The 27202-nt window shown below is 48.8% G+C and overlaps 8 protein-coding genes across 8 annotated transcripts; 3 read left to right on the forward strand and 5 right to left on the reverse strand.

Moving 5' to 3' along the window:
* Nucleotides 1-13: 13 nt before the first annotated feature.
* Nucleotides 14-2504, reverse strand: T069G_03017 (ferric reductase like transmembrane component domain-containing protein; the record flags this gene model as incomplete). Its single annotated transcript, XM_056170227.1, has 6 exons — nucleotides 14-1040; nucleotides 1095-1216; nucleotides 1273-1337; nucleotides 1393-1629; nucleotides 1688-1977; nucleotides 2041-2504. 6 exons carry the CDS (start codon nucleotides 2502-2504, stop codon nucleotides 14-16), a joined length of 2205 nt encoding a protein of 734 aa, XP_056031119.1.
* A 2258-nt stretch (nucleotides 2505-4762) lies between these two features.
* Nucleotides 4763-6146, reverse strand: T069G_03018 (uncharacterized protein; the record flags this gene model as incomplete). The annotated part of the gene is made up of 3 exons (XM_056170228.1): nucleotides 4763-5202; nucleotides 5266-5755; nucleotides 5826-6146. 3 exons carry the CDS (start codon nucleotides 6144-6146, stop codon nucleotides 4763-4765), a joined length of 1251 nt encoding a protein of 416 aa, XP_056031120.1.
* Nucleotides 6147-6602: 456 nt separating this feature from the next.
* Nucleotides 6603-7995, reverse strand: T069G_03019 (zinc carboxypeptidase domain-containing protein; the record flags this gene model as incomplete). The annotated part of the gene is made up of 3 exons (XM_056170229.1): nucleotides 6603-6913; nucleotides 6980-7261; nucleotides 7320-7995. 3 exons carry the CDS (start codon nucleotides 7993-7995, stop codon nucleotides 6603-6605), a joined length of 1269 nt encoding a protein of 422 aa, XP_056031121.1.
* Nucleotides 7996-12010: 4015 nt separating this feature from the next.
* Nucleotides 12011-13279, forward strand: T069G_03020 (n-Acetylglucosaminyltransferase-IV (GnT-IV) conserved region domain-containing protein; the record flags this gene model as incomplete). The annotated part of the gene is made up of 1 exon (XM_056170230.1): nucleotides 12011-13279. The coding sequence occupies one exon, from the start codon at nucleotides 12011-12013 to the stop codon at nucleotides 13277-13279; it is 1269 nt and encodes a 422-aa protein (XP_056031122.1).
* A 270-nt stretch (nucleotides 13280-13549) lies between these two features.
* T069G_03021 (uncharacterized protein) lies at nucleotides 13550-14863 on the reverse strand (the record flags this gene model as incomplete). Its single annotated transcript, XM_056170231.1, has 3 exons — nucleotides 13550-14033; nucleotides 14111-14589; nucleotides 14687-14863. The coding sequence occupies 3 exons, from the start codon at nucleotides 14861-14863 to the stop codon at nucleotides 13550-13552; spliced, it is 1140 nt and encodes a 379-aa protein (XP_056031123.1).
* Nucleotides 14864-17867: 3004 nt separating this feature from the next.
* On the forward strand, nucleotides 17868-19567 carry T069G_03022 (carboxylesterase family domain-containing protein; the record flags this gene model as incomplete). Its single annotated transcript, XM_056170232.1, has 2 exons — nucleotides 17868-18348; nucleotides 18405-19567. 2 exons carry the CDS (start codon nucleotides 17868-17870, stop codon nucleotides 19565-19567), a joined length of 1644 nt encoding a protein of 547 aa, XP_056031124.1.
* A 1240-nt stretch (nucleotides 19568-20807) lies between these two features.
* On the forward strand, nucleotides 20808-22003 carry T069G_03023 (NMT1/THI5 like domain-containing protein; the record flags this gene model as incomplete). The annotated part of the gene is made up of 4 exons (XM_056170233.1): nucleotides 20808-20842; nucleotides 20899-21001; nucleotides 21055-21123; nucleotides 21182-22003. The coding sequence occupies 4 exons, from the start codon at nucleotides 20808-20810 to the stop codon at nucleotides 22001-22003; spliced, it is 1029 nt and encodes a 342-aa protein (XP_056031125.1).
* A 1899-nt stretch (nucleotides 22004-23902) lies between these two features.
* On the reverse strand, nucleotides 23903-27202 carry T069G_03024 (e1-E2 ATPase domain-containing protein; the record flags this gene model as incomplete). The annotated part of the gene is made up of 1 exon (XM_056170234.1): nucleotides 23903-27202. The coding sequence occupies one exon, from the start codon at nucleotides 27200-27202 to the stop codon at nucleotides 23903-23905; it is 3300 nt and encodes a 1099-aa protein (XP_056031126.1).

Below are 27202 nucleotides of genomic sequence, written 5' to 3' on the forward strand. Positions count from 1 at the left end.
TTAGTCCCTGTTTTTACCAAACAAACATTTCCTCAAATAGTTCAACATCAATGTGATCCTTGTGCGTGTGTCTAATCACGGCCTGCCGCGTTGTGTCGGCAATTTCTGCCGGACCGCAGACAAAGACGGCTGTCTTGCCTTGGGAGCTAGTGACAAAGGTGTCAACCACGGCGTGGATGTCAGGTCGTGATTTCTTGAATCTAGGATCGGCGATGCTGTTTCCAGCCTCTTCTGTCTTGGGTGTGGCGTTGGGAGAGTCTGACGTGATGTAGAATTCCATGTTAAGCCTTGATGCTGCCAGCGCAGACCCTTCAGTGGCGCGAAGATCGTTGGCAAGTACATCTCGAACGAAACCCTCGTCTCGCACGATCCATGCCAAACGAACCTTGGGAGGCGTTTGTGATTCCTTCTGGTCCTCAAAGAACTGGCGGAGATAGGGCAGCACTGTGGTGATGCCACTACCACCAGCAATGAAAAGAACCTCGTCAAAGTGATCAAGACGAGCAGGCGTACCGTAGGGGCCTTCAAGGAAGGTTCTAACGCGAAGAGGGCCAGATTCGCTCTTGCTAATCAATCTGTCTCGCAGTCTTCGAGTCATTCCATCGCGAGGACGAATCATGAAGGTCATGTATGAGTCACCCGGCTCAGAGCTCAGCTCTGTAACACGAGGAGACCGTGTGCCAGCCTCCTTGTCGCTGGGTTGGTCGCTGCTGCTTCCGTATGACGGGATATCATCGATTTGTTTAGATCTTCCAGCCAGAGTGAAGGGGTGAGACTCCCAGAAGTGCAAACTGGGGAAGTATACGAAGTAGTAAGTTCCCGGAGTTTGGTGAGCGGCGTTGATTGAAGGCTTGACCTGTAGACGGATCATGCCAGTCTCTTCGCTATAGCTGGCCAATGCAAGAGAACCTTGTCCGAGGAAGGTCTTGTAGTTCATGGCAATGACACGCAGCATGCGGAGGAAATGGTCGCCAGCCCACAAGCCAACACAAGCCCATACCCAGACTTTATACATGCCTTTGAACTGATCCTTGATGTGGCTGACATGCTGTTAGCAGATGAAAATACCAGAGTAAGGAAGCTAGATGACTTACTAAAACAGAGCAGCAAGGAAGACAGCTGCCAGGGAAGCATGGGCAGCCTTGAAAAACTCATAGATTCGGCTACGAAGAGGAGCAAAAGCAAAAGCTGCGCCAAGACTCAATGAGATAACCATCTGTGGTTTCTGTAAGTACCCGTGTAAAATAGATTGAATGCAAATTGACAACTTACAAGAAGTCCATAACGGAAAGTAGGATCAGTACGCAGCTCCTCATGGTATCCATCCCATCCTTGTTCTTTTGGTCATATTAGAAATGATTTCTTTGTGGTATCTTGACTAAATGTGCTTACCGTTGACATAGTAGGCTGAGAAAATAATACCGTGGCAGATGCCTTCGATAGTGAGGATCAGGGCCAGCCAGCGATGAAAGATGCTAAATGTCCTGTAGCTCCATCCCGTGGCGTAGATGAGGATGTTGGCTCTTCCACTGAAAAGAAAGATGAATGGCAGCTCAGCCGTCATGAAGATACCGAGTCGATCAGCGAGAATTCGGCAGACCTGTCCTGGAACAGTTTTATAGCTGATGGCTATGTTAGAACAATACCATAGTAAAGGAGTAAATTGGGAAAACATACTAAATGTTACCAGTGAAGACAGGGTAGTGGAAAGCCAGCATGAAAATTTGCGTAATGATGTAGCCAGCAATGACCAAGGATTGCAGACGGAGAGGAACGGTGAACCATCCCAAGGGCTGATGATGGTGGTACGAGAATGTAGGGGCCATCATAAGGTTGCGATGGAACCAGCCCTTAAATTTTGCCGGCGCATTATTCTTTCGTACTGGTTGACTGGAGCGTTTCACTGGAAGTAGTGCGATAGCGTGGCTGATTGTGGCCAGAGCCAGCACCAATCCCCAGTAACCGTATGGGATCCATCTATCATCATGCACCTGTTAGCGGAAGGGGGTGGTGAAGGAATATTGTGTAAAGGTAACGTACCGTAGTTTCTGGTGGTATACAATGTTGGTGTAGTAAGTGTTGACAGTTCGATGAGAGATGTCCCAGTTTGCCTGCGATGGCATCGACACAACGTCCACAACAGTCTTTTGTGTCTGCTCGACAGTGGGGAGGCTATCAATGTACTCTTGCGTCACATTGGCGACGGTGCTTCTATACGCATCGAGATTGACCACCTTGGCAGACTTCTTGCATGTTTCAGCCCACCAGTTGATACCTGGAACCAAGTCCTTCTCCTCACAATGCTCCCATAGACACAGGTATGTTGAAGTGACACGCAGGGGGTGTGTGCAAAGCGTCTGCTCCGTTACGTTATCAGAAGCGAATTTGGTCTTGGCCAAGGTGTAGTAACACGAGGCTCCGCAAACCTCGAGCCCAAGGGGCTTGGCCGCGTGGGCACAAGCAGCCAAGAGGAGGCACAGAAGGTAGGAGGTCCGTGACAACATGTTGTTATCTTGGTCCTGTTAGGCGGCCTACGGTTGTTGAGAGCTGACAGCCGGAGAACAAGCCGGCTCTGTGAGAGAGAGGCATCAGAGGCATGATATATATGTCAATTGTAACTGGGATTGTATGTTTTTGCCAATTCTAGCAAGTGCTCGTATCCACACACAGCGGACTTTGACTACTACTCTACAAATAAAATGGTGGGCTCAGTGAAGACTTAATCGGCCAATACCCGAGGCATCAATAGCGTGGCAAGTATTAGCTTTCTATCTATCCACCAGAATCTGATATCAGACAGAGCCAGTCGGGCTGCTGCGGAATAGTTCTTTCCACCAAATAGTCCACATTTCGGAGGAACTAGCCGTATTGTCTCGACTCGAACATGACGAAGTTTGCCGGGTTATACATCGGAGTCGGCTTTCGGGACAACGTTGTCTAGGGCTGGGTTAGAGATGGTAGGGGTGCCTGGCTCAGATCTCAACAGCCGAAAGGGAAACATTTTGTGTGTGATTGTCAGATACTGCCCTTGGCATTTCCAGCAACCCTCAAAATGGGCTTGCGGAGCCGGTCGTGCCAAGTGTGTGGAGACAATGCTGATACCTGGGCGTCTGGAGACCTTCCCGACCGGTTGTGACCTTGATGTTGATCAAGGACCGATAGAGACAAATTAAAAACAAGCTGGTTTCGCTGACAGATGTAATGCAACAGTGAGCCATGGCAGGTTTAATATAACAATCTCCCAATTGGTCGTGGGAGGTCACCCTCTCAGAGAGCCTCGATTTTCAACACACAAACACCAATTTTGGCGACTACTGCACGAGAATTGGAGAACGCCGAGGTCGCATGTTCGCTATCACGGCTTAAGGCAGACTAAGTGGGTAGAACTGGAAACAAAGCCAGGGATGGTGGAGTGACGATGCCCGCTAGAGATTAGATGGGATTGATAAGATGATCAGATAAAAATTTTCACACAAGCCACCATCACAAGTTTGGTTCTTGTAGCTCGTAGCTCGTCTCACTCGTGTGACTCCATCGAATTCGCCCCCTGATTGGTCTGCCGGGTCTCAATCGGGTATTTTACGTGAAGGGGGGTTCGACATGAACCCACAGATGCCGAAAATGCCTCGACTCAAGCCCTCAAAGCACGCCATTTATAATCACTTGTCCCAACAATGTTTCTTTCTCCATTTAAGCCGCTGCAGGAAGATGAGTTTCTCAATTGAGCCGAAGCCCGCGGACTTCGCTCGAGGGGGACAAGTACGAAGTATACGAGAACTGGGCAGATGGAACAGCGGAGGCAAAGTCCAGTTTTCGTTTCTTCCAAGGCTCGGCTTGGCTTCCCGCTCTGGAGAAGACGGCGAATGGCTGTGACTCTGTCATTTAAAGTGCCATTAGCCTAGATAGCTTAATTAAGGTGAATGCCAGTAGGGCTCACCCAGTGCCAAGTACCGGTTTAATGTCGGCGGCCTGGGAACTGGATTCAATTATCCTTGCCCCGATGCAACACTCCCTGTCGTCAACCACTTCGGCCCGGTAAAATACCTGCCGCAAAGTCTTTCCTGATGAGCAGCCGGGATATGATATGGCGGGCTTTTAGCCATCCACTCCTGGTTGCCCTGCTGGAGAGACTATTGGATGGGGCACCAAATGCCGCAGATCGATGAGCGCTGATGGAGGGTTGCCAAGCACTGTCACTCGGAGAATCGGCGATACGACTGACTTTTGATAGTGGTTTTATCTCTAGTGTTCTGATATCGTCTCTAAAGACAGTCTGGCTGCATTTAGTTTTTGCGGAGTGCATCAAGGCAGATATTAAACACAAGTCGGGGCGGAACGATGGATCCAGCCGAAAACTCCTTATATCCTTGTAGGCTAAGGTATCTATATATAGATATAGGCCTAGGTCTCAGCGTTTGGGAAATGCAACGCTGCGGAGTGCAGAGGGCAATTTTCCTTGCACAATCGCGCATTCAATGGACCGCTGACTCCGTCTCATCAGTGGTTTCAATTGCCTATTCTGGATGCTCATGCTGTATTTGGCAGTAAGATAGAACGTCTTGATTGCACTCCGTACATGTCCTCGTAATACATAAGATAAGCATGCAGCTCATGGTCAGGTAACACGACATGGTACCGCTGTATTGGCATGGTATATTGTACGATGCGGGAGAGATCGACCTCTAACGCATATCGTTGCTTCCATGGATCGGGTCGTTGAAAAGGGGAAATAAGCAAACCCCCAAAGCAAACACGTCTCGCTTTACAAATCAATCTTGACGGCAATGACATTCGAGGCATGGTAGCTCGAGACAAATAGCCATGCCCTGCGTCTGCCTCCCTCTTCCTTCGGATCAATGGCCACCAGCACGGAGGCACTAGCAGATCGAATTCTGTGTCCGTCATCTTGGAAAATCACATTGACATCCCAATTTCCCCCGTCTTTAATTGCAGCACCTCCTTCTTCTCTTTTGCCAGGTTTAGGCGAGGCCTTCCACACCATTATGGGGTCCAGAACAAACTCTTTTCCCTTGTTACTGAAGAAATCTATGCCCCTCGTCGGTCCACAGGAAACAACACCGCTCGCGTCAAAGGAACTGTTGGCATATGGATCCCTGAAGTAGCTTGGATTGTCGATAGGCGACCCAAACTCGACCACTTCAGTCACCTCGATGACCTTGTTGGCGTTTCCCCGGATTTTTCCTACGTGCAGGAGGCCACTGGCACACCCATTCGCAAAAATATCATCCTTAGCTCTCCCGTGACTCAATCCGTTCAGGTTGTGCAGATTCTCCAGTGCAATCGACGCATGGACTCCTGCACTGTCACCACCATCAACTGACTCCGGCTCTTGGAGCTGGACGTGAAGGGCATTGGTCCATGTAGCCATAGGAAACAGGTCTTCAACCATCCTCATGAGTCCCTCGGTGTAATAGTGGTCATTCGTCACGAAAAACGACGTTGGAGATTCAGCAACCAGGTCATTTGGCGTTATGAAGAGGGGGTGCCATATTGTCCTGACGTGTCGCGCTGTCTCAGAGCCAATGACATGGTGAAATAGCTCCACCACCGAATGCGACTTTGGGGCATTGACGTCGCCGTTCTCACTGTAATGGTCGGGGTTAGGCTTGTGGTTGACGGCAAATATGTAAACTGCCTCGCCTTTCGGTTTATCCGGATCATCAATAACATCAATGCCATGTGTCACAAATGGGCCGCTAAAACCCTCGAGCGCCAGGATCTGAGTCTTGAATGTCTACGTCAACGCGTTAAAAACCAATCTGATGCATTGACACGGTATCTCGGCATTCATCCGTCATTCTTACCTTGGGATCAATAACTTGGAGCTTTCCCTTCATCCGTTCCGTCGATGGGTTGCTGAAATGTCCAAGAGGAGGGAACCATGCCAGACGGCTCAATGGAGCATCTTCACAGGCAGCGAAGATGAGGCCGCTTGGTTCATGATGGTGCAAGTCTTCACAGTTGATCGCGTTTTCAATCACCTTATAGTCTCCTGGAGCCAATTCAGTCTTCTCTGGATTCCGAAAGAGGCCAGAGACGTAGACGGTTCGCTGTACGTAAAAGTTGTACACATAGCCAAGTAACACGGCAAGCAGCACCACGGCAATGGAGAGACGGCCGGCCATACTGCACTTGATGGACAAAGGCAATATTTGACGAACAATTAACAAAAACAAATTAAAGTGTTTACACGAAGCTAAAAAAGATTTGCTTATTATGATTTAATTGTAGCATTTCGTCATTCCGTGCGGGAGCATCAGGAATGCGGGGGACCGAGGTTCGGCTATGGAGAGGCTTGTTTCACCCCGAGACTTCAAATAGCAACACTCCGTACATGCTTACACAAGTGAGGAGAATAACAGAGGCTCCAATCTGAGTGAAACATTGGCCGAAAGAGACGGAGGGATCGGACGATATCGTTACTTCACGTAGGGGCAGCCTAGACACCAGGACGTTATGATCAGATTCAATGCGATACAATGTGCAAATTCTGGACCGACGAAAAGTCCAAACGGAGTTTATTGTATTGTATTCATTTACTTCTTTTTTCCCCCTCACTCAGAACGCCTAACTCTTGATGCTTATTTCATGTTTTGCAGCAGATACTTGAAGCCTGCATAAGCCTCCTCTCCGCTCGGCACAATCTGGTTGGCGGGGAGAACGAAGCCATATCTGCCGGTGTCTCTGAGCTCGGATGTGAAGGTGTAGTCTGCCTTGACAACATCATTCACATAATCGACACTGGAGCCAGTGGCCTGGTAAATGGTTGAGCAGATGGGGCCATATTCAAACGAGGTGCCATGAACAGCACGGATAGCAGCAACGGCGCCCTTGGCGAGGGACTGCAGCTCGCTGTTGTTTGGCGCAACGGCAGAGCAAGAGTATCCATAGGCTGGAAACATGGCATGGTCAGTAACAAGGCACAGCAGGTTTTTCTATGGGCCTTGTGGGTACTCACGGGTCATGAAGAGCTGAGAGTAGGAATGATAGTCGATGTAAAGCTTGAGGCCTTGGGCCGTCTTGATCTTTTGGATGTAGGCAGAAAGAGCCTTGAACTCGACAGAGTCGCCGGCAGCGGCGCCTTTGAAGTCTTCAGCACAGGGATTGGTAGACGCGCCTCCTGGGACATTCCACTGGTAATTCCAGTTTCGGTTGATATCACGACCGACGCATGAGCTACCAGAATTTGTTTGACGGTTCTTTCGCCACAAGCGATCAGTGCTTTGAGTATATAGGAAACCTAGGGAGTTGAATGTTAGGTAAGGGGCTTATATCTCGGAGGGAACGTGCAATCTCACCGTCAGGGTTCACAACTGGGAAGAAGATAAAGTCATATTTGTCCAAAAAGCCCTTGGTCGTAGCGTCGGTGCTTGTGAGCAGAGTGTAGGCAAAATATTCGACAACCAGAGTGGTGATCCATTCTCGAGCGTGAACAGTTCCGTGGAGAATGACAGCAGGCTTGACACCTTTGCCTGAGCTGCCCCAGAAGTGGATGCCGGTAATGGCGTTGCCATTCAAAGAGTTGCCAGAGGTGACAATCTCTGAAGTGTTGGGGAACTGCGCCGAGAGGTCTCTGAGAAACTGCAGATGGTCTGCATAGGCATGGTACGCGGTGAACCATGTGCTGTTGACGGCCTTGACAGCATCAATGGAATAGGGCTGAAAAGCAGACTCTTTCTCGATCGAGAGACCAAGATCTTCGTGCATAACCACGGGCTTCAAACCCGACGTCGCCTTATTGAAAGTCTCAAGCTGGTCAGGGCTCACTACAATATCGGCGAAAGATCCTGCTTTTCTGGCAGGCTTCCAGGTCTGGAGATTCAGAGTGTCCACAATGTCGTTGATTCGGTCAATGTTGTGAGCATCGACGGACAGTCGGAAGACTTTGTGTCCATCATACGAGACCCTATGAGGCTGAAGGACGGCGGCTGATGCCGAAGCAATGAGGGCAGAGAGTAAAGTAAGGGACTTCATGGTAAATGCTAGCGATACTGGGATGGGCTGAGTTTGTGCTCTGGTGGTACCAAGCTACCGAGAGGAGACAGGATTCCGTCCGATATATGTTTACGTCGCATGTTATATAGTCGATCACTCCTCCTTATTCAAATCGATTGTATTGCGAATTATCGGTATCAAATGCCGATAGGACTTGCACCATTGCCACGATTAGAAGGTAGCAGCCGAGTAGAAGGCAGTACAGTGGTTATCAGATTGAAGATGTCAAATCCCCGCCAATAGCCCAGCATAATAAACGAGAGCAGTGCAACACTGTGAAGCCGATGAACAGCAAACAAGCCAAGATGAAAAAAAGGCCTTCGCCTTTGGAGCTGTCAAATGCGTTCGAGACCGTAAACGATCAAATGCCCCGAACCCGCTAATCGGATCACGTCAAGGGAGGCCCGCATCACGCAGATCCAGCCACGATCTTCACCTGTTTATAACCACTGAGATGCTCCTGTGCCTTGGCCTGCCGAGTCTAGTCGATGGGAACTGCCGAAGAGAGCTGGTATTCCGTGAGTAGCGATAAGAGGGAGGGGTTGTCTTCAAAGCAATAGCATTCCACAATAGATCGACCTGCCAGAAGGAGAGTCGCTGGCTCTTTCGATACGATGGGACTTTTGACCAGCGATAATTAACACGGTGACGAATGATCATGCATACGACGCCACCTGTGCCGGCGATATCCATAAGATCAAAAGGACAATAGTAGTGTTCAAATGATGATGCAAATAGCATGCCTTACTCCCTTTCCCTCTTGGAACAATAGAACAAGTCGCTGTATAAGCACGATCCAATTAATAAAGCACGATCTATCATCGGTATTATGACCCAGCGCCATCTACATCTGCGGCCTACTGTAAAGCCAAGATTTGCCGAGGAATGCTCCAGAGGTCATGAGCACTTCGCCTCCGCTAAATGTGGTGCCCGATGTAACGGGTATGGGGGGACCGGCCAAAAACCACCAACCAGATGTTGATAAATACATTAAAGCCTACCAAAGTTCCATTTAAGCATGTCTCAGCCAATCCTCTACCGAGATCTTTCTTCGACTGTCATAACAGGAAGCTGCATAGGCTCATCGGCTCTCGGAAGCAGAGACTGAATGCTTCCCAGCCTATCCTTAATATGATATTACTATACCGTTGGTGCTGATTTGGCAGCTGTTTCGGCATAGAAGTCATAGACATAGAAATCTTGGCATGCTCTTCTTCTCCTCCTCCTAGTGCCTTACAATAAATGGTTAGACGGCTGGGGAGAGCGATTTGCACCGCGATCATGAACTAGCACTCTTCAGCAATCAAATCCACCGGGCCACGGGTAAAAATAATGACAGGGTATGGAGGAGATACGTATTGTCTTCACGCACAATCACATACAACTTCTAATGGAACTTTGTGTATATATAGCAGCTTGTACATAGCCACGCTTGTAAAAACAGGACGTAGATATCAAATGTGCAGTTAATGTTTCATCTGCTTCACTGTTCCCATTTACAGAAGCATGATTATGGTTGCGCCATGTTAATTATTGTATAAGCAGACTCATGTATGCTGGCCATGCGCATTTTATTAGCTTCACTTCTTTTAGTCTTGGCATTCTTCCGCCAAATGGCTGTAGTATAGAGAAACCCCGTCAGTCTTTCGATCGATCTGGCATTCTAGATAAACAATTAAAGAATCGAATTATCATTGTAGTCTTTCGTTTATTTTTATTTCATTTTTTGTTTTATTTCTTCTTCCACGCGTCAAAATGAGCGCCGTGTTCGGCATACCGTATAAAACACTCACCACCATGAGGTGTCGGTTCAAGTAACTGTATTTGGGCTCATCAATACACGTGAAAATCGATATGAGGAATGAGATGCCGACGAACTACAAAAGGAATATAGCGATGGCTATCGGTGCAAGTAAATGCCTGCTTGTCCTATGGGGTTGCGCATTGCTTCTTGAACTGCTACCCTGGAAATTGAGAGACAGGGTTTACAAAGTTTGAACGGTCTCCCAGCCATCTTCACACTTGTACCCGGCGTAGAATTTACGCCTTACGTGCGCGTCATTAGTTCTCCTGCATCTCGTGCATAGGAAAATTACAAGGTGGGCACCCTCAAATTCGGTGCTTTAAAGTGTTGAATCTCATGGATTGCAATAAGCTGCCGCTAACGGCTGACACTAGCAAAGCTTAAAAGCTTATCATGCAGAGCTGCTTGCAGAAGAGGAACTCAAAGAAGCTTGAGATTTCCATTGGATAATTCAGAAAGCCTCCTGTTTACCCGTTAATCTCTCACAATTCCCTACAAACGCGTCCGACTGCTGCATAATACCCTTCGCTGTTTCTTCATTCTCTATTTACTTCGTATTTCTAGCATTTGTGTATATGCGCTAATGCTATCATCTCGCTAACACAGCACAAGGAATTCGGTAATCCCAGAATTCGATTCCCACAGTATTGATCCATGGTACTTCCGTTTGCATTATGGACATATCCACTTTGCTTCGAGCAACATGCAATGAAGAATCTATTTCCAGTAATGCGCTTTACTGGGAGAGCGAAACTCCGTAAAAACAATCTAGTTAGATAGTTCTCTAGTCAAAACAAATATTCCGTCCCATTTGCCTTTCGAAAGCATTTGAGCAAAAGTGTCGACTGGGCTCAAGTCTGGGCACTCCGTATTCCTGGTCAGCAGGAGCCGTCATAACCGATAGCATCAATACTAGACGGGTTTTAGGACTGGAGCCCGCTAGAGTCCCCAGCTATTAATTGGGTAAGTAATTTAATGGAGGGGCTATTGATCAATTGGCGTTCAGCTCCTTTTTTGAAGCTTTGCAGCTTTCCTTCTCTGAAAGATTGAGTGTCTCTCCTCTTCTTTTCGACGCGGAGATAATTCATCGCTGCGAGATAGCCAAGAAGCCAAGAAGCCAAGATGCCGGGAAGCGAAGCCAAGACAGATCGTAGACCAACGAGTATCCACTGGTTAAAATCCCGAGACAGTTATAACTTCTCATGTCCGTAGATTTGCACTCATAAATTCACGCAGTTTTAGACTCCAGCTCTGCTAGTGGTGTCGGTTCCCCTGAATCAGGCCCGCAAACGGCGAATAAACTACTAGCCTGAACCCAGCGATGGAGAAGTCTGACCCATAACAAAGGCGTTTCCCCTGTCCTGTTTTCATGCCTAGAGATGCCAAGATGAAGCTTTCTTGGTGATTGAACTTTGTGGCTGCTCTGACATCACAACGCCCATGTACTTTCAGACTGGCAATTACCGTATCGCAGGCTGTCTCCTTCAGAGGCATGTCTGTTAGCAGCCGTCATAAATTTAATTTGTTTCCGAATACCGGATCCTTCACCATAAGCTTGAAACGCATCTCTTGCGTGGAAGGGCTGTGCAAACGCAGTGCCGTCTCGTATCGTGGTGGCTATGGTAGCCACCCCATATTACAAGCAGCAAAATCTTACAGAGCTACGTCCACTACTGTGGGTAGCTCACGGAGCTGTTTACTACTAAAAAGGATGCCAAGTGCTATAGCCATAATATTGCTCCTTTCATGCATGCAATTTTAGAGTGGGAGAATAGCGAAGCTCTTGAGCCACTAGTTGATACTCTGGATCGACAGCTTGTCTACGTCAGATGCTCGGGAAACCTGGCGGCGGCGCATGAAAAAAGAACACGGGGCTCTACGCCTCAGGGAGTCCAACATGGATGCTTTCACAAGCTAGCGCTTACCCGTCCTCTCATTCGATGGTGGTTTTAAAGGATCGAGGTTGTCCAGAATCCCAATGGCAGCCACTCCGTGGAGACGCTTTAGGCTATAACCAATATGGAGATGGATCATTGTAATTGAAGAAAGATCCCTGCGAGTTTCTTGTTCATATTAGTAGTGCAGTGGTCGCTGGAGTTTCTCCAAACCCATTCATTCCCTTCATGTCCGACAAACGACAACGTACATATCTTCGTCCATGCTCGACACTTGTAACAAAAGAATGCCCTAATGACTAAATCAACCCCCTCATTATCACGATTTACTACCGATCTACGAGTGGTCAACTTTGTGTTTTTCTTAGTTTGGTTTATCGCTGTTCGATATTGTCAACAAACCACCTACTTCGACCCGTCCTCATATTTCTTTCGCTCAGATGCCGCGTACCAACCATTCTATTCGGCTGTTAGAGAGCAGGAAGCCGACAATTTCCTAGCTTCTCAAAGCGCACAAAACAGCAGATTAAGAAATGCAACAGAAGGAAGCGCTCGCCGCCCCGCTCCATACTGCATCGGCATCCCAACGCTTCAGAGAGAGCGGGCGCAATTCTTTCCGAGAACGGCGGCATCTCTTGTCGATTCATTGGCACCTGAAGAGCGAGAGCTGATTCACATCGTTGTTCTCTTGTCTGATGCCGATGCGACAGTAAACTCAGCATTTGGACAAGACTGGCTCCATGCGATTGCCGATACAGTCATAGTTCATGAAGATACGCCAGAGAAACTGGTCGCTGAAAATGGTTACCAGACGATACCACGACATTCCGAATCGGCGATTAGAGACGAGCGAGTAAGACGCGACTATTCTGTGCTTTCCGAGACATGCCGCCGAAACGAGGCAGACTACTTCATTCTTGTCGAAGACGATGTCATCGCCGCGAGAGAGTGGTTCAAGCGACTCCTAGTGGCAACACCCCAAGTGAACGAGCGCGCGGTTGCTAAAAAGCGAGACTGGCTTTACATTCGACTTTTTTATACCGAAACCTATATGGGATGGAACTCGGAGGAATGGCCAATGTATATTCGAAATATTGCGCTCATATATATGGCCGTGTTGGGAGTCATGTTCGCAGTTCGCTATCTCCACCAATTGGCTCCGCCCTCGCTCAAGGACCGAACATTTAAAAACTCAAAGCTCTTGATGGCAAATGTACTGTTTATCTGGGTACCTCTTTTCATTGGGCTTGGATTCATGGCTGGCCGGTTAACAGTCAACCCCATTCCATACGGCGTGCAAGAGATGCCGCGATACGGCTGTTGCAGCCAGGGCTTGGTTATACCAAACCGACACCTTACCTTGCTGCAAGATAAGCTGCAGGCGTCTCCATTTGACCTACCGGCCGACTCTACTATCGAAAAGACAGCGGATGACCTGCATTTGGATAAATGGGCCGTTGTGCCTAGTGTTCTTCAGCATATTGGAGCGCGAGGATCGTCGGCTAAAGGCGGTGCCCTTAAGACGACATGGAATTTCAGTTTTGAAAGATTTTATTCAGCATAAATGTTCATATTTAGACATGAAATATATACATATATATACCACTTCGCAAGCATTCAAACTTTTTTACAATACCAATATTTTGACATTGAGCGGGGGGGGGGGTATTCATCTTAACTGGTGATGTGATGTCAAGAGTTCGAAGGCCGGCTATCATCATCATACCTCTAAATGCCACTACTTGTAAGTTTAAGAAAACAAAGGGGATTTTATTACAGCTAAAAGAAGGGAATATTGTTTATAAAGGGTATCGTATCTTGGGTATCACTGCTGTTACGCCCGGTCCATGTGGTATGACGTTCTCACAACATCAACCGTTTTTGAGATACCCTGAACGCCTGCGGTATCAGAGCCGCTATCATTATCTTTGAGACCATCATCGATGATGTGTAGCTCATCACTTTTCCTTCCCAATCCTGCTTCGGGCCCAGAGATAGACACAACCTGACGACTGTGTCCTCCTCCCCGCCACATGCCTGGATGGGATGCATGTCCGGATAAGTTGGACAGATTAAAAGCCCCCTTGCCTGGAGTTCTGTTGTCATTGTGGTTTGAGTTTTTCATAGTCGATTCGAAGAAACGAGGGAATATTCGAGCCAAAGGCTGTCTTAGAGCGGGAAGACAGGCGCCGATAATACCCGCATTGGCCTCGATCAACGTCCACATGCCGCGATCAATAAAGTTCCATGTGGTATCTGCTTTGTTGGCGAGTGAGTTTTTCACGGACGTTGCTCTGAGGATTGACGTCACAGTAACACTATTGAAGGCAAATGATTGTTAGCACATTGTCCGGGTAGGTAAGTTCGGGACTTATTGGAGGCAGGCTCTACGTACAAACCGCCCATCAGGAAGATGGCACACAGCATCACCTTGCTGCGTGGGCTGAGCTGGAGTTGCATGATCGGCGCGATGGGAAGAGCCAAAACCATCACATCTGTTAAGATGTTCATTACGGCATAGGCGACCCAGAATATATCCGAGTTGATACATGTTGCCTTGACGCTCTTATCCCAAGCGCCAGCAATGGGAACGCATTGAAAAATGGTAGATCCTACACCACCAATGCTCCAAGCAACGACGACCCCCATTACAATATAAGACGCAATCTGGAATTTCTTGGTGACAAAAATACGCTGATAAAGTAGGATGGTGGCCACTTTGTTGAGGCAAACGGTTACTTTGTAGGGGGTTTGAGCAATGAAGAACCACCTCAGAGCGGTGTTGAGCTCAACCACAGTGAGATCGGCTTTGTGCATTCCGTAGCCATTTTCGATGGCAAGCTGAATAGCAACAGAGAGAACGATGGAGAAAAGCTGAGATGAAGAAAGCCGATGAATAAAAGATTAGCGAAGACTAGTCTTGACGCAGATCAGGGGCAAGAAGACAAAACAAAATCTCAAAGGTACTCACCAAGGAGAAGATGATGACAACATCGTCAGCACCAAAGTTGAAGAGGTAGACTCGACTCGCACATCTAAAAGTTACAACCAATCCGGCGACGATGATCATTACCATAGACGTGATGTATAACTTCCAGCCATGATTGTCTATCCCGTCGGCAGGGAAGCCCATACCCTTCGGCCCCATCGTGGATCGCGAGTGTAGCCTTGATCACAACTAGAGCATGGGACACATGGCTCAGGCGGGCGTTTTGTTATTCTACTCTTTTCTGTTGGATAATCGCCTTCCCGAATTAGCCGGATGTTGACTTGAAGACTAATCCCGTTCCCCGGTGTGGGAAGCCGTGGCAATCGGATGCTTTGCGCTGGAAAGGCCCTCGACCGGCAGACCGGCCAAGGCAAAAGAAACGTAAGATATCGACAACTTTGCTCGCGTTGGTCAGATATGGAGTGCCGTCCCCAGAGAATATGAATAGAAACTCCAGATGCCCCCCTGTTCGCAGAGAAAGGGAAAGAAATCGCCGCCGAGGACCTGCCAAGAGTTTCGAGTAACACCACCTTCTGGTATTACCCTCCGGGCAGATTACTCCTGTACGAGGACTTTTGCCATTAGTCCTTCTTTCCCCTTTCTGCAATGCACAACTACTGTATGTCTTGTAGCTAGTGATGAAATGTCATAAGCCCAACCCTGTGAATGCATGCAGGACAAGCGATGCAACAATGCAAGGCCGGGAGAGCTGGGGTACTGCTCAGTGGAGCCTGCAAAAGAGGTCCACGAAATGAGACAGGCTCTCTTCGGCGACATTCTAGATGGCGAAGGATGATTGAGCATCGTAAACTTGTTACTGCCAGCACCACTGCTATCATACAAATAGCTAGCTTGGTAGACTTATGTGGCATGGAGTGCAGGATATGGCCAAGTAGTACTCCGCAGCATCCCGTAATTCGTATCGAAAGGACTCAAAGGAGTAAACGAATGGAGCATTTTTGATCTAAGAACTCAGATCCATGGCATAAGTTATGCTGGTTGGGCATAAGGATGAGAGTAGAGTGTTCATGCTGGCAGAGCTTGAGTCCTTTGCGAGCGGCATGCCATATTCTTGGAACAAACTTGCTTCTCATTATTCCCACCTAAAAGATGACACTCTTCTCCTTGAATCATCTAATCGTCTTTGGTTTGGTTTTACTCTCGACACTCAGCTCCTTCGCGCGTCTTAAGCCACGCAGTAGGGCCATACTAGAAGTGCTAGTGGCTTCATTCACTTGCAGCAGTGGATCTTCAAACACCCAAACGCCTTTCGAGGGACTCTTCCGCCTGCAAGGAACCTACACACGAGTACGGTTACAAATCCCTCGCCGCTCAGCTTTCGCTCGCGGAGCTGAGCAGGACTCCGTCTACATCCATGCAGACACGCAGGGCCAACAGCATCTCCACTCCTTACCCCTGTCCTCCAGCCGTCCACTGGTTAGGAAGGACGTGTTGGTTCGGGACGCCTCAATGAAGAATTTAGAATCGACTAAAGTCTTTACGAAAGGAGTGAATTAACCGGTCAAAGCTAGCACAGACGTCGCTCCACGATATCGGGTGATGGAATCTCGCCTTCTTTGCTTTTTCTGTATCGCGCGAATCGTGTCTCTGGCGGAAGAGCTAAGTTTATCGCCAACTTTAAATTCTTCTGACATCGGCCCCGACGGCTAGAGAGGAGTGCGACAGGCACCAAAACATGGAATCATGCGCTAGTTTGTATCCTTGCCATGGCAATGTCGACTAGAACGCTGGAGCCCACTCCGCTACGGAACCAGCACTTTATACGCGGTTTTAGTACGTGGTTTAGCACTCGTACGCCATGGCTAGTTCTTGTTAGCTGTTGTCTTCAGCCATGGAGGGAAACAAATTGCGTAGTACGGAGTGAATTTGTCTGTCTACGCGGAATACGCAGAGATTCCCCTGCTTAGTCGTCCAGGAGAGAGAACCAGGTTTGTTCTGCCAAGATGACAAATGCTTCTGCTTCTGTACAGAAAACAGACTCACAGACTCGTACAGAGCACAACTTTCAGCTGAATTGGAGTATGTAATCGTTGCTGGACACAAGGATTGTCCGATGCCGAGCATACCGGCGCAATTGAGCGCGAGAAGTGGCTACAAACTATTGGTTTCTATCATCCACAATGGTTGAGATGTTATAGAAGTTGAAAAAGAACCCTACTGCGGTGCTGTTTTTGGAGTTGACCGGAACAGGGACCGCAATAAATTTGTCGGGGCTCATTCGATGCTTCACAGTGAGAAAAGGGTGATGCCGGGTGTACCGCACCTTCATGTGTCTTTGGAAACGGAAATGGTAGATCATAGAAGCACGAACGAAGTCGTTGATGGAGGGCAGCAATACGGAGCATGAATACTACAAACAGACAAGGAGATGCAAGAGATTGCTAGAATACTACACACAATGTTGCACTCCGTAAAGCCTCCGCATGGGCAGAATCTCTCGTAGCAAAATCGAAGGGCCTCCGCATCTCCACCTGTTTACTCAATCCTCGCGCCCGCAAATGGACTTTTTATTGCTTCGTACTCTCTCTTAGGCTGAGATTTATTGACCAAGCTGCTCCTCCGCCATGCAGCAATTGATCCGTAATTTTCTTGGCTGTAAATTGGTGACCTCTCGGCAGGGATTGCCCCCAATTGTTTGGGGGATGTTGGCCGATAATATCCCTGCCAGCGACCTAGAAAAGTGCCCCGGCCCATGAAGCTTTCGCGTCTTCCCGCATCAATCAACCTGGAAACGAACACTGACGACCGGAAAATGAGCTCTGTTGGCCGCATCCCGGAGCTGGGCCTCCATAATTGCCTGAGACATTGGAGAGGCCCGGCACCTTGGTTGCCGAGCTGCTACCTGTAGAAGCTCTGCTGGGCGGCCTGGTTACTGGATCGGGTTGCAGATGCGAGCGCCTCAACGTGGGTTATGACAATCAATATGGGGTTTAGTAAACGGTGGTTTGATGAAATTGCGCATGAACTGGATCCGCGCCGCGCAATTGGCCCGGGTTAAGTAACGACAGACAAAAGCTCGGAGTCTAACCGGATGACTATATATGTAGTGATGCCGATGCTGCTGTCGTATCACTCGGACGAAAGGTGTTGTTGATCATTGGCGGTTCACCACATCTCCAGCAGCCTCACTTTCACCTTCACCATGCTTCTCACGACCAAGAGCGCGGCCTTGATCTTGGGCGCTGCCCTTGCCTCAGCTACTCCTGTGGATGTCACATCATCGACGGCATCGAGCTGTAACACCCGTCAGTTTCTCACCGTGTCCACGTCCAATGGTCCCATCACCGGTCACCAAGCGTCCAACTCAGCCTGTGTGATTGAATACCTGGGCATTCCCTTTGCGCAGCCGCCTGTTGGAAGCTTGCGATTCGCAGTGCCCACCAAGATTCGATCCAAGAAGCCATATGTGGCTGCTAATTTTGGATTTGATTGTCCTTTGACGCCGTCGAAGCCTGTCAATTACCCCGGATTTACGCCCCAGGCGCAGCAGATCGTCAACTATTTCGCCTCTGCGGCGGGCACTCCTCAGAGTGAAGATTGCCTTACCCTCAACATTTGGTCTAAGGCGACGCAGAATGCATTGAAAGCGAAGAAACCTGTCCTGGTGTTCTTCTATGGAGGAAGTAAGCATACACATATCCAATTCTCTAAGCCGCACGACGATTCCGGTCACTAACAGCGAGGACAGGATATACCATTGGAAACACCGACAGCCCGTTCTACTCAGGCAAATACTTTGCCGACAGCGAGGATATTGTCGTCGTTACGGTCAACTACCGACTCAACATTTTCGGCTTCCCTGGTGCCCCAGGCGAGACTCAGAACCTCGGTCTGCGCGACCAGCGAGCGGCCGTCGAGTGGGTTCGAGACAACATCAAGCAGTTCGGCGGCGACCCCAGCAAGATTACCATCTCTGGCCAGTCTGCGGGAGGTGTTGCTGTTGATTACTGGACCTACGCGTACAAGAAGGACCCCATTGTCAACGGCGTCATTGCGCACTCGGGCAATGTCTTCAGCTTCCCCGTCAACGCCCCAGGCGTCCCTGAGAAGAATTGGGACACTGTTGTGGCTGCTGTGAACTGCACTTCTGCCAGCGATGTCATGTCTTGCATGCGCCAGGCGGACTGGACAGCCATCAAGGCCGCTGCGGCCGGCATCAAACCCACGCCGAGCAGTAGTGTTCTGCGATCCATTCCTGCGTTCTACCCGATGCCAGACGAACAAGTTGTTTTCTCCGACTACCTCTCATTGACCAATGCTGGTAAATTTGCAAAGGTTCCTCTTTTGCTGGGAAACAACAACAACGAGGATGGATACTACCGCATTCCCGCGTTCGCCTCTGGCATCGTGCCGACTGCTGACCAGGTCGTGTCTTTCCTCCTGGAGTCTTTCACCTGTCCCGTGTCCCATCAGGCCAACGCTCGACGAAACCACGGAGTGCCAGCCTGGGCTTACCGATACATGGCCGACTGGGATAACACTCGCCTCTATCCCACCAGCGGTGCTTATCACGGTGTCGATCTTCACATGATCTTTGGAGCGTCCGCAGATGTCAGCGGATTGCCCACGACCGCAGACCAGAGAAGCCTCACGAAGCTGATGCAACACGCTTGGTTTACCTTTAGCAACAACCCTACCTCAGGTCTCAGCAGCCTTGGATGGCCTCAATTCAACAAGAAGAAGGCCTCGTTGATCGTGCTTGGCCAAAACAACCGTCCCAAGGCACAGTTTGTGTCTCCGTCGGTGTTTGACCTTACATGCCCTAACATTACCTTGGCAGGTTTGGGAAGTGTTGTATCCACAGTGGCCGATGCAGTAACGCAGCCGCTGTTGGATTATTAGATTGATACATGGCTCGGCAGCCTACTAATGAATTATACGAAGCTACGATATATAAATTAATAACATCCAAGACTTCTAATCATAATTGAAGGTTTCAGACTCGTACCCTAATAATCAATGCCTAGTGCTGTTCGCCTACTTCTGTGAGATTAAATGAAGCTGTTTTCGCATCATAGCGCTTTCTTTATTCGCGCAGTTCTCCACTATCATATGCACAGAATGGTTCGTTAGAATATGCCGGGTCACCGGATATAACTTTTTGGATTCGAGTGACAGGTTGACAGGTAAACCGGGCACCCATTGATACCAACGGCAGATATAGAGGGAGTATGACGTGTAAGAAAGTTCTAAACCATAATCGAGCCGTTAAAGACGCATGTACATATCACTGTTCCTTTCAATCAAGAAATCAATTCCTCGCACGACTTCGTGAATCTTCTTTATATGAAGCTCTTTAGATGAGTTACTATAAAATATAAAATACAGAAAACGAAGTATGTAAGTTTAACTCTAATCATCAAGTGAGGCGGACTTTGAGATTCTGTCTAGCCCATCCCGCCTAGTGAATTTAATTAACTCAGCCTAATCGTCTCGATAAGTCTCAAAGATAACATCTTTTCGAGTACAATATACATCTCCACAAGTTTTGATATCGTATGTTCGTGTATACTCGGGTATAAACGGGCATATGAAATAACCACAATAGCATGCGCGATATCCGACTTCGGTCATGACATAATTTACCCACCGTGAGATTGAGGGGTAGGTCTTTTGAATATTTTATTCCAGTTCTAAAACTCTCGTCTCTTCCCTTCTTCTCCCACACAACTTTAGTTTATTCAATCTTTGGATTGTCAATTTTCTGTCACCCAAAAACAACCAATTCCCAACAAAACTCTTTTGGTACGAGGCTCGCCTCCAAGGAGCCATGTTACTTGTCGCAATGGAACTATCCAGTCATCGAGGTAAAGTAGACTGAGCAAGCATCCGGGTGTTCGATCCGTTCTATCATGCTGTCTCTCTCTCCACTAGCTCTCGATGGTGATCGATTCATTCGATCATTATCTTGAAGTCTAGTTTAAGGTAGGAGACGGCATGGTAGAGTGGATTGATCTGAGAAATACCGGCGAACTTGATCTGGATAATACCAGCGAAAGGATCTGCTTCTTGGGCTTCCACTGCTCTCCTAATCATACAGTGTACAGACTAACCCACGTAGCTCTTTGCTCGATTATCCAAAATGTCGACGGATAAGATCACGTTCTTGGCCAACTGGTCAGACTTATCCTCGTCAATTGAGCTAGTGATCCGTGAAATTAACCAAGACACAGGCATGCCACCCCTTACCACGCACCCGTCTACCTCGCTCAAGCGAAAGGATACTTCAAGGATGAAGGCATCAAGGTCGCTCTCTTGGAGCCCAACGACCCTAGCGTATGCAACATTTCCTAATCATTCATTGAGCAGAAACTCACTCGCATTAATAGGATGTCACCGAGATCATCGGATCCGGCAAAGTGGACCTCGGATTCAAGGCCATGATTCACACTCTTGCCGTAAGACTATACCCTTGACTCAACAATTCCTTATATGGTTACTTATGCACTCCTTTAGGCAAAAGCCCGTGGCTTCCCGGTTGTGTCTATCGGCAGCCTGCTTGATGAGCCATTCACCGGTGTCATTTACCTCAAGGAGTCGGGCATCACTACTGATTTCCGCTCCCTCAAGGGCAAGCGCATCGGCTATGTGGGAGAGTTTGGCAAGATCCAGATCGACGAGCTGACTTCCCACTATGGCCTCACCCCAGAGGACTACACTGCGGTTCGCTGCGGAATGAATGTTTCCAAGGCCATCATCAGCGGCGAAATTGACGCTGGTATTGGCCTGGAGAATGTCCAGATGGTTGAGCTCGAGGAGTGGCTCGACAAGCAGGGCCGCCCCAAGACAGACGTCCAAATGCTTCGCATTGATGAGCTCGCCGAATTGGGCTGCTGTTGCTTCTGTACCATCCTCTACATCGGCAACGAGTCCTTCATTGAGAAGAACCCGGAGAAAGTTCGCGCTTTCCTTCGTGCTGTCAAGAAGGCCACTGATTTCGTCCTTGCTGACCCCAACAAGGCTTGGGCTGAGTATGTTGACTTCAAGCCCGTCATGGGTACTGACCTCAACCGCAAGATGTTTGAGCGTAGCTTTGCCTACTTCTCAAAGGACTTGAAGAACGTTCAGCGCGATTGGAACAAGGTGACCAAGTATGGACAGAGACTCGGCGTCTTGGACGCACAGTTCAAGTCCAACTACACCAACGAGTTCCTTAGCTGGGAGCTTGAGGCCGAGTCCGCAGACCCTACCGGCGACCAGAAGCGCATGGTTGAGTTGCAGTGTGACGTTGCCTGCCGAGGAGGCTTCCGCCGACTCCCAGCTGTCATCAAGGCTTAATTCAGTCAAATGGTTAACCCAAAGGTCATTTGACTGAATGTTTATACATAGCTGCTTCATCACTCATTGCCAATGCAGCCTGTAAATCTGGCATCACTACGCTCATTGTGCCCAGTCACTCATTTAGCTATGTAGCTTCCTGCCGGAACAAAATAAAAAATTGAATGCCAGACACAAACTGTTATTTTTTTTTCGTATATGCTGAGAATGTAGAGTATAACTCGTATGGCCTAAACATTAATAACAGACCATACACTGCTTGCAATCCATCCTCCTCTATCTCCATCTCCATCCTACAGGCCTTGAACCCAAGCTCTCAGCCACGCTTGATAAAGAGCTAGGGTACCGTATCAACCAGGACGCAAGATTAAGTATGGACTTTGCAGTGAACTGGGCCGAGTTCAAGAGCTGCATGATTCGATACAATTCGTATCTGGCGAGAGAAATCTTCGACGAGGGCAGGTGAAGTGGTTATGGCGCCCGACGAAAGAGTACGGAGATCCTGTCTGAGATTGGTTTATGCACGACTTCCGTACTACGGGATTCAAGTCTACAATGCCTCTAGAGTATAAGGGAAGCTTTTGTGCCTGATTTAGTCTACAGGAGTTGTAGTGGCACGTGTATTATGCAGAGTGCAATCTCTCTGAGGTTGTCGATGACATGTAGCTCATCAAACTCAACTTGGGTGGGCAGCCGTTGGCTCTTAGTAATATTGGCATGAACACAGAGTTGGTCACACCCGTAATTAGGTACATAGCTACTAAGATCTTTTCAAATCCGACGAGATAGCTCTATAAACAATTGAGGTTTTCCCAGGTGGCCAGTCAAATACGCATGGCGGCCTCGTCGGCTGCTTATTCTCGCCTCGGTATCTGAAACTAAGGACCCTGCAGATATTGAGAAGAATTTAGAAACGGTCGTTATGAACGGGCAGCTAGATGTGAGTTTCATCTATACCGAGTTTGACTATCCCAGGCGCAACATTGACGGGGATGAAAATTAAGAGCCGGAATCTTTTACCTCGCATAGCCCCAACAAAGTCTTTGTCTCACTGCTACATGTTAATCCAGCTGATTTCACATATGATCCAGCAGAATATCAGAAGGCTATGTGCAATGATGCCTCCACAGTGATTTTAAGTGTCATCATTGACCCATATATGCTGGTGCATATAGCCACGGGTATCTTGCCGTCCGCGACACTTAAGCTACCTCGGTAGGGTATTGATTAAATGCAGGAAGCTTTACCTATTATTACGGGATGTACCAGTATTGACACGCGGTGAATTGCTTGGTGGAAAGTCCACTGCAACCTTGTGGTAGCAGCCACCTCTTAACTAAACAATGGAAGAGGCCTGTGCTCCGGCATTAACAGACAAGGGGGGGGGGGGGGGGGGTAGTCCTGGCTGCAACTTGTTATCTCTGAATTTGCGGAGCCTGGCGTTGAAGACGCATATTTGCTTAAGTTTGTTCCCTATAATCTGTAGGTGCCTTCATATTATTCACTAGAGATGCGACCACATACCGTGCTTGAAGGGTACGAACTGTTTGAGATGAAGGATAATGCTAAGCTACTCGCTAGGCAACCACCGGCAGACGAAGCAAGTTTGGTAAATTTGAACGAGGATTGGGTAGCACATTCATGTATGCCAGCTTTCTATTGTTATTCATAAGATATTTCATGTACGTATATGACTCAATTTATAGGACATTACTGATATAGTTAATTGTATATCTTTTCATATTTCATTATATACTAGACTCTACTTTTAAGAAATTCCTTCCATACGTAACCCTTTCGAGATCTCATATCCATGCTCATCGTATATGTGAGTAAATGATATCCAAACAAACGAATGAAGAAGAGAAAAAATGAGGGGGTATATATTTAAAACTCCGTTTACCACGCAACCTTTGCAACAGGTCCGTTGGGAAACAACCGAACGATCAGCTTGCGCACTTCATCTAGGGCCAGAATTCCCAAAGCCAGAGGAATAGGAATCAACCAATACTCAATAGGAACCGGTGCCGTGAGGAACAATGTCTGAAGACCTGGGACTTCGGTGACGAAGATGGCAATGGCGAGACTGATGAGCATGCTGAGCAGCAGCCAAGGGTTACGACGCTTCTGGGTGAATGGATCGGCCTGGAGGATGCTGAGGCGGCGGTTGCGCACAGACAGGATATTGCCCCATTGGAGAATGACCAGGGTGACGAAGTAGACACACTGGCCGGTGTAGTTGAAGTGGTTGAGCTCGTCTTGAGTGTAGCCGTGGAATCCCTCGCTGTAGCCCTCGAAGAGGAAGAATAGCTGGCTGACTGGAATGCCGGCTGCCCTCCACATGTACAAGAAGAACATGGAGTGAGCGCAGATAGTTTCAGCCGTACCAGTGAAGATGTATGCCTGGCAGTAAATCTTGAAGTTGATGAGATGGTCCTTCTTGTGGTTTCGGGGAGGAAGCGAAAGAAGATCAAACTCCTCCTTTTCCATGATGAGAGACAGCGACAGGAACAGATCGGTGAAGACACAAATCATGATCATGAGGAACGAGCTGAGCGGCAGAGGGACACCGAAGAAGACGTTGAGAATGACGGGCCAAATCTCAGACCAACTACCAGCGGGGAGAAGGTACGCAATGACCTTTTGCAGATTCTGGAAGACAAGACGGCCAAGACGGATCGCGTCAATGATGGAGTCGAAGCGGTCCAGCAAGACAAGATCAGCAGCCTCGATAGCAACATCACTGCCCGAAACAATCGCAACACCGACATCTGCAGCACGAAGAGCAGGTGCATCGTTGACTCCGTCACCAGTCACAGCAACAACGTTGTCTCTCTTGCGGAATTCTTCCACAATGCGAAGTTTCTGCTCCGGTGTCGTGCGAGCGAAGACGATTTCCTGGTATTCACAGATGACGCTCCAATCCTCATCACCAAGGCCGCCAAGACTGTGTCCCTCGAGAAGGAGGCTGTTACATTCTCCAGCAACGCGAGCGCTGTTCAACTTCTTCACGGTGTCGATGTCGTTGTTGGCCTTGATAGTGGTAATAGTATCAGGATCTCGTTCACCAGTGAAAATGCCGACGTTGCGCGCAATGGCAGCAGCAGTCAGTCCGTAGTCACCAGTAACCATGAAGAATCTTGTTCCAGCGCGGCGACACTCCCTGACGGTATCCAGGGTCTCAGGACGAGGGGGATCTGTGATGCCCAAGATACCAACAACGATAAGGTCATCGGTGGCGCGGCTGGTAACTTCGTCGCTGAAGGCGTTGGTACCCATGGCATCCTGAACAGTCATGCTCTTCATGCAGAGGACAATGACACGCTCGGCGTTCTTGGACAGCTTGTCCTGATATTCCTTAAAGGCAGTCTTTGCAGTTGCATCGAGAGGCATGACGCACTTTGATTTGCGAGACCAGTAGGCTGTGCAGGAGGGCAGGAGGACGTCAGGAGCTCCCTTGACAAAGACTTGGAATTCGTTAAGAGCTTGGCTTTCAGAAGGGATTTTGTACATGGTGAGCATCCACTTGTTCTTGGAGTTGAAGGGGATCTGGAAGACTTTGGTAGGCTGCTCTGCTTTCTCGTTCGCGATCGGAGCACCAGCGGTGAATCTGAGGACGGCACCATCTGTAGCGTTGCCTTGGATGTTTCGAGATGCAACAGGGAGATGGAGAGTTTGCGGTGCAAATGTGGCATCGTTGCAAAGTGAAGCGGCTTGGTGAAGGTTTTTCACTCCAGCATCGACATTATCGCTACCGAGGTTGTTGTAGATGTCTTGGATGGCAATGGGCTCGTCGACAAAGGCAACGGAGTTGACGTGCATTTGGTTCTGCGTCAAGGTACCCGTCTTATCGGAGCAAATGACGTTGACACAACCCAATGTCTCGACAGTAGAAAGACCCTTGGGCAAGACGTTTGAGGCCTTCATGCGTCTTGCCACCATCATGAGTGTCAGGGCGACACCAACAGGCATACCCTCAGGAATGAAGGCGACAACACAGCCCATGACATTGTTGAGCATGGCCACAACGTTCATGTAGGCAAAGTGGTCCCTACGCAGCCATCCCACCCAGGTAAGTAGGATAATCAGAGCGAGAACAACGGTCAGTGCAACAATGATGCGAACGAAGCGCGAGATTTCTCTTTGAATCAACGTCGGGCGCTCCTCTGCCGAGGCAGTGGCAGTTGCAATACGACCCATGACAGAGCGAGAACCAGTCAGGACAACAACTCCGACGCCACCTCCGTTGACGACAAGAGTGCCCATCAGAGCAATGTTGCGGCTCTCGAGAAAATTTTCATCGGTTTGGTCCACTGAAGCCTCGATTTCGTCCGATTCACCAGTCAAGACGGCTCTGTCGAAGCGAAGGTCACCGGAGTGTTCGATGATGCGCATATCTGCAGGCACCTTGTTGCCAATGTTCAAGTGGACGACATCTCCGCTCACGAGTTCAGTAGCCCGCAGCTTCATCAGCTGGCCATCACGCAACACCAGAGCATCCGAGGGGAGCAGGTCAGTGATGGATTTCATAGTACGCGAGGTGGACCAGTCCTGGAAGGCGGAGAAGCTCGCCTGGAGGAAAATGACAATGAGGACAAGAATAGCGAGTGCCAGGTTTGTTGGTGAGGGTGGGTTGCTCAGGGGACGCCAGCAGATGAAGAAGATGACGACGCCCACCCACAGAACGGAGCAGAAACCGCCAAAGACATACGTGAGGATCTTTTTCCAGTAGTTTGCCTTGGGGTGAGGAAGTGTGTTCCTGCCGTCACGTTGGAGTCTCATTGCTGCAGAGCTCTCCGACAGACCAGCGGCCTTGGAGACGTTGAGCTGCTGGCAGAGCTGGTCAACTTCGAGCTCATGGAAAGTCAAGTTGGAGAAGTACTCCTCCTTGCCATCCTTCTTGGGGGCCTTGAGATCAGCCAAGTTTTCAGAATCGACATTGCGAGACTCAGAAACGTGAATGGACAAGGTGCGGTATTCAATCTGGACGCCAGAGTAGGGCGAAGAGGGCAGATCGCGACGGCTGGTGGCCGAGCCACGGCTCAACGACCTCTTTCGAGACAGCGGACGCGTCAGGTCTCGATCAAAGGCATTGCTGCGACCAGCTCGGCCAGAAGGATGTGAGGCATCGTTAAAGGTGATGCGGAGGTCGACGTTGGGCTCCTTTTCGTCCGGTTCGGGGGCGATGTTTTCAGACAT

This window comes from Trichoderma breve, chromosome 2 (assembly GCF_028502605.1).
Source record: "Trichoderma breve strain T069 chromosome 2, whole genome shotgun sequence".
Lineage (NCBI taxonomy): Eukaryota > Fungi > Ascomycota > Sordariomycetes > Hypocreales > Hypocreaceae > Trichoderma > Trichoderma breve.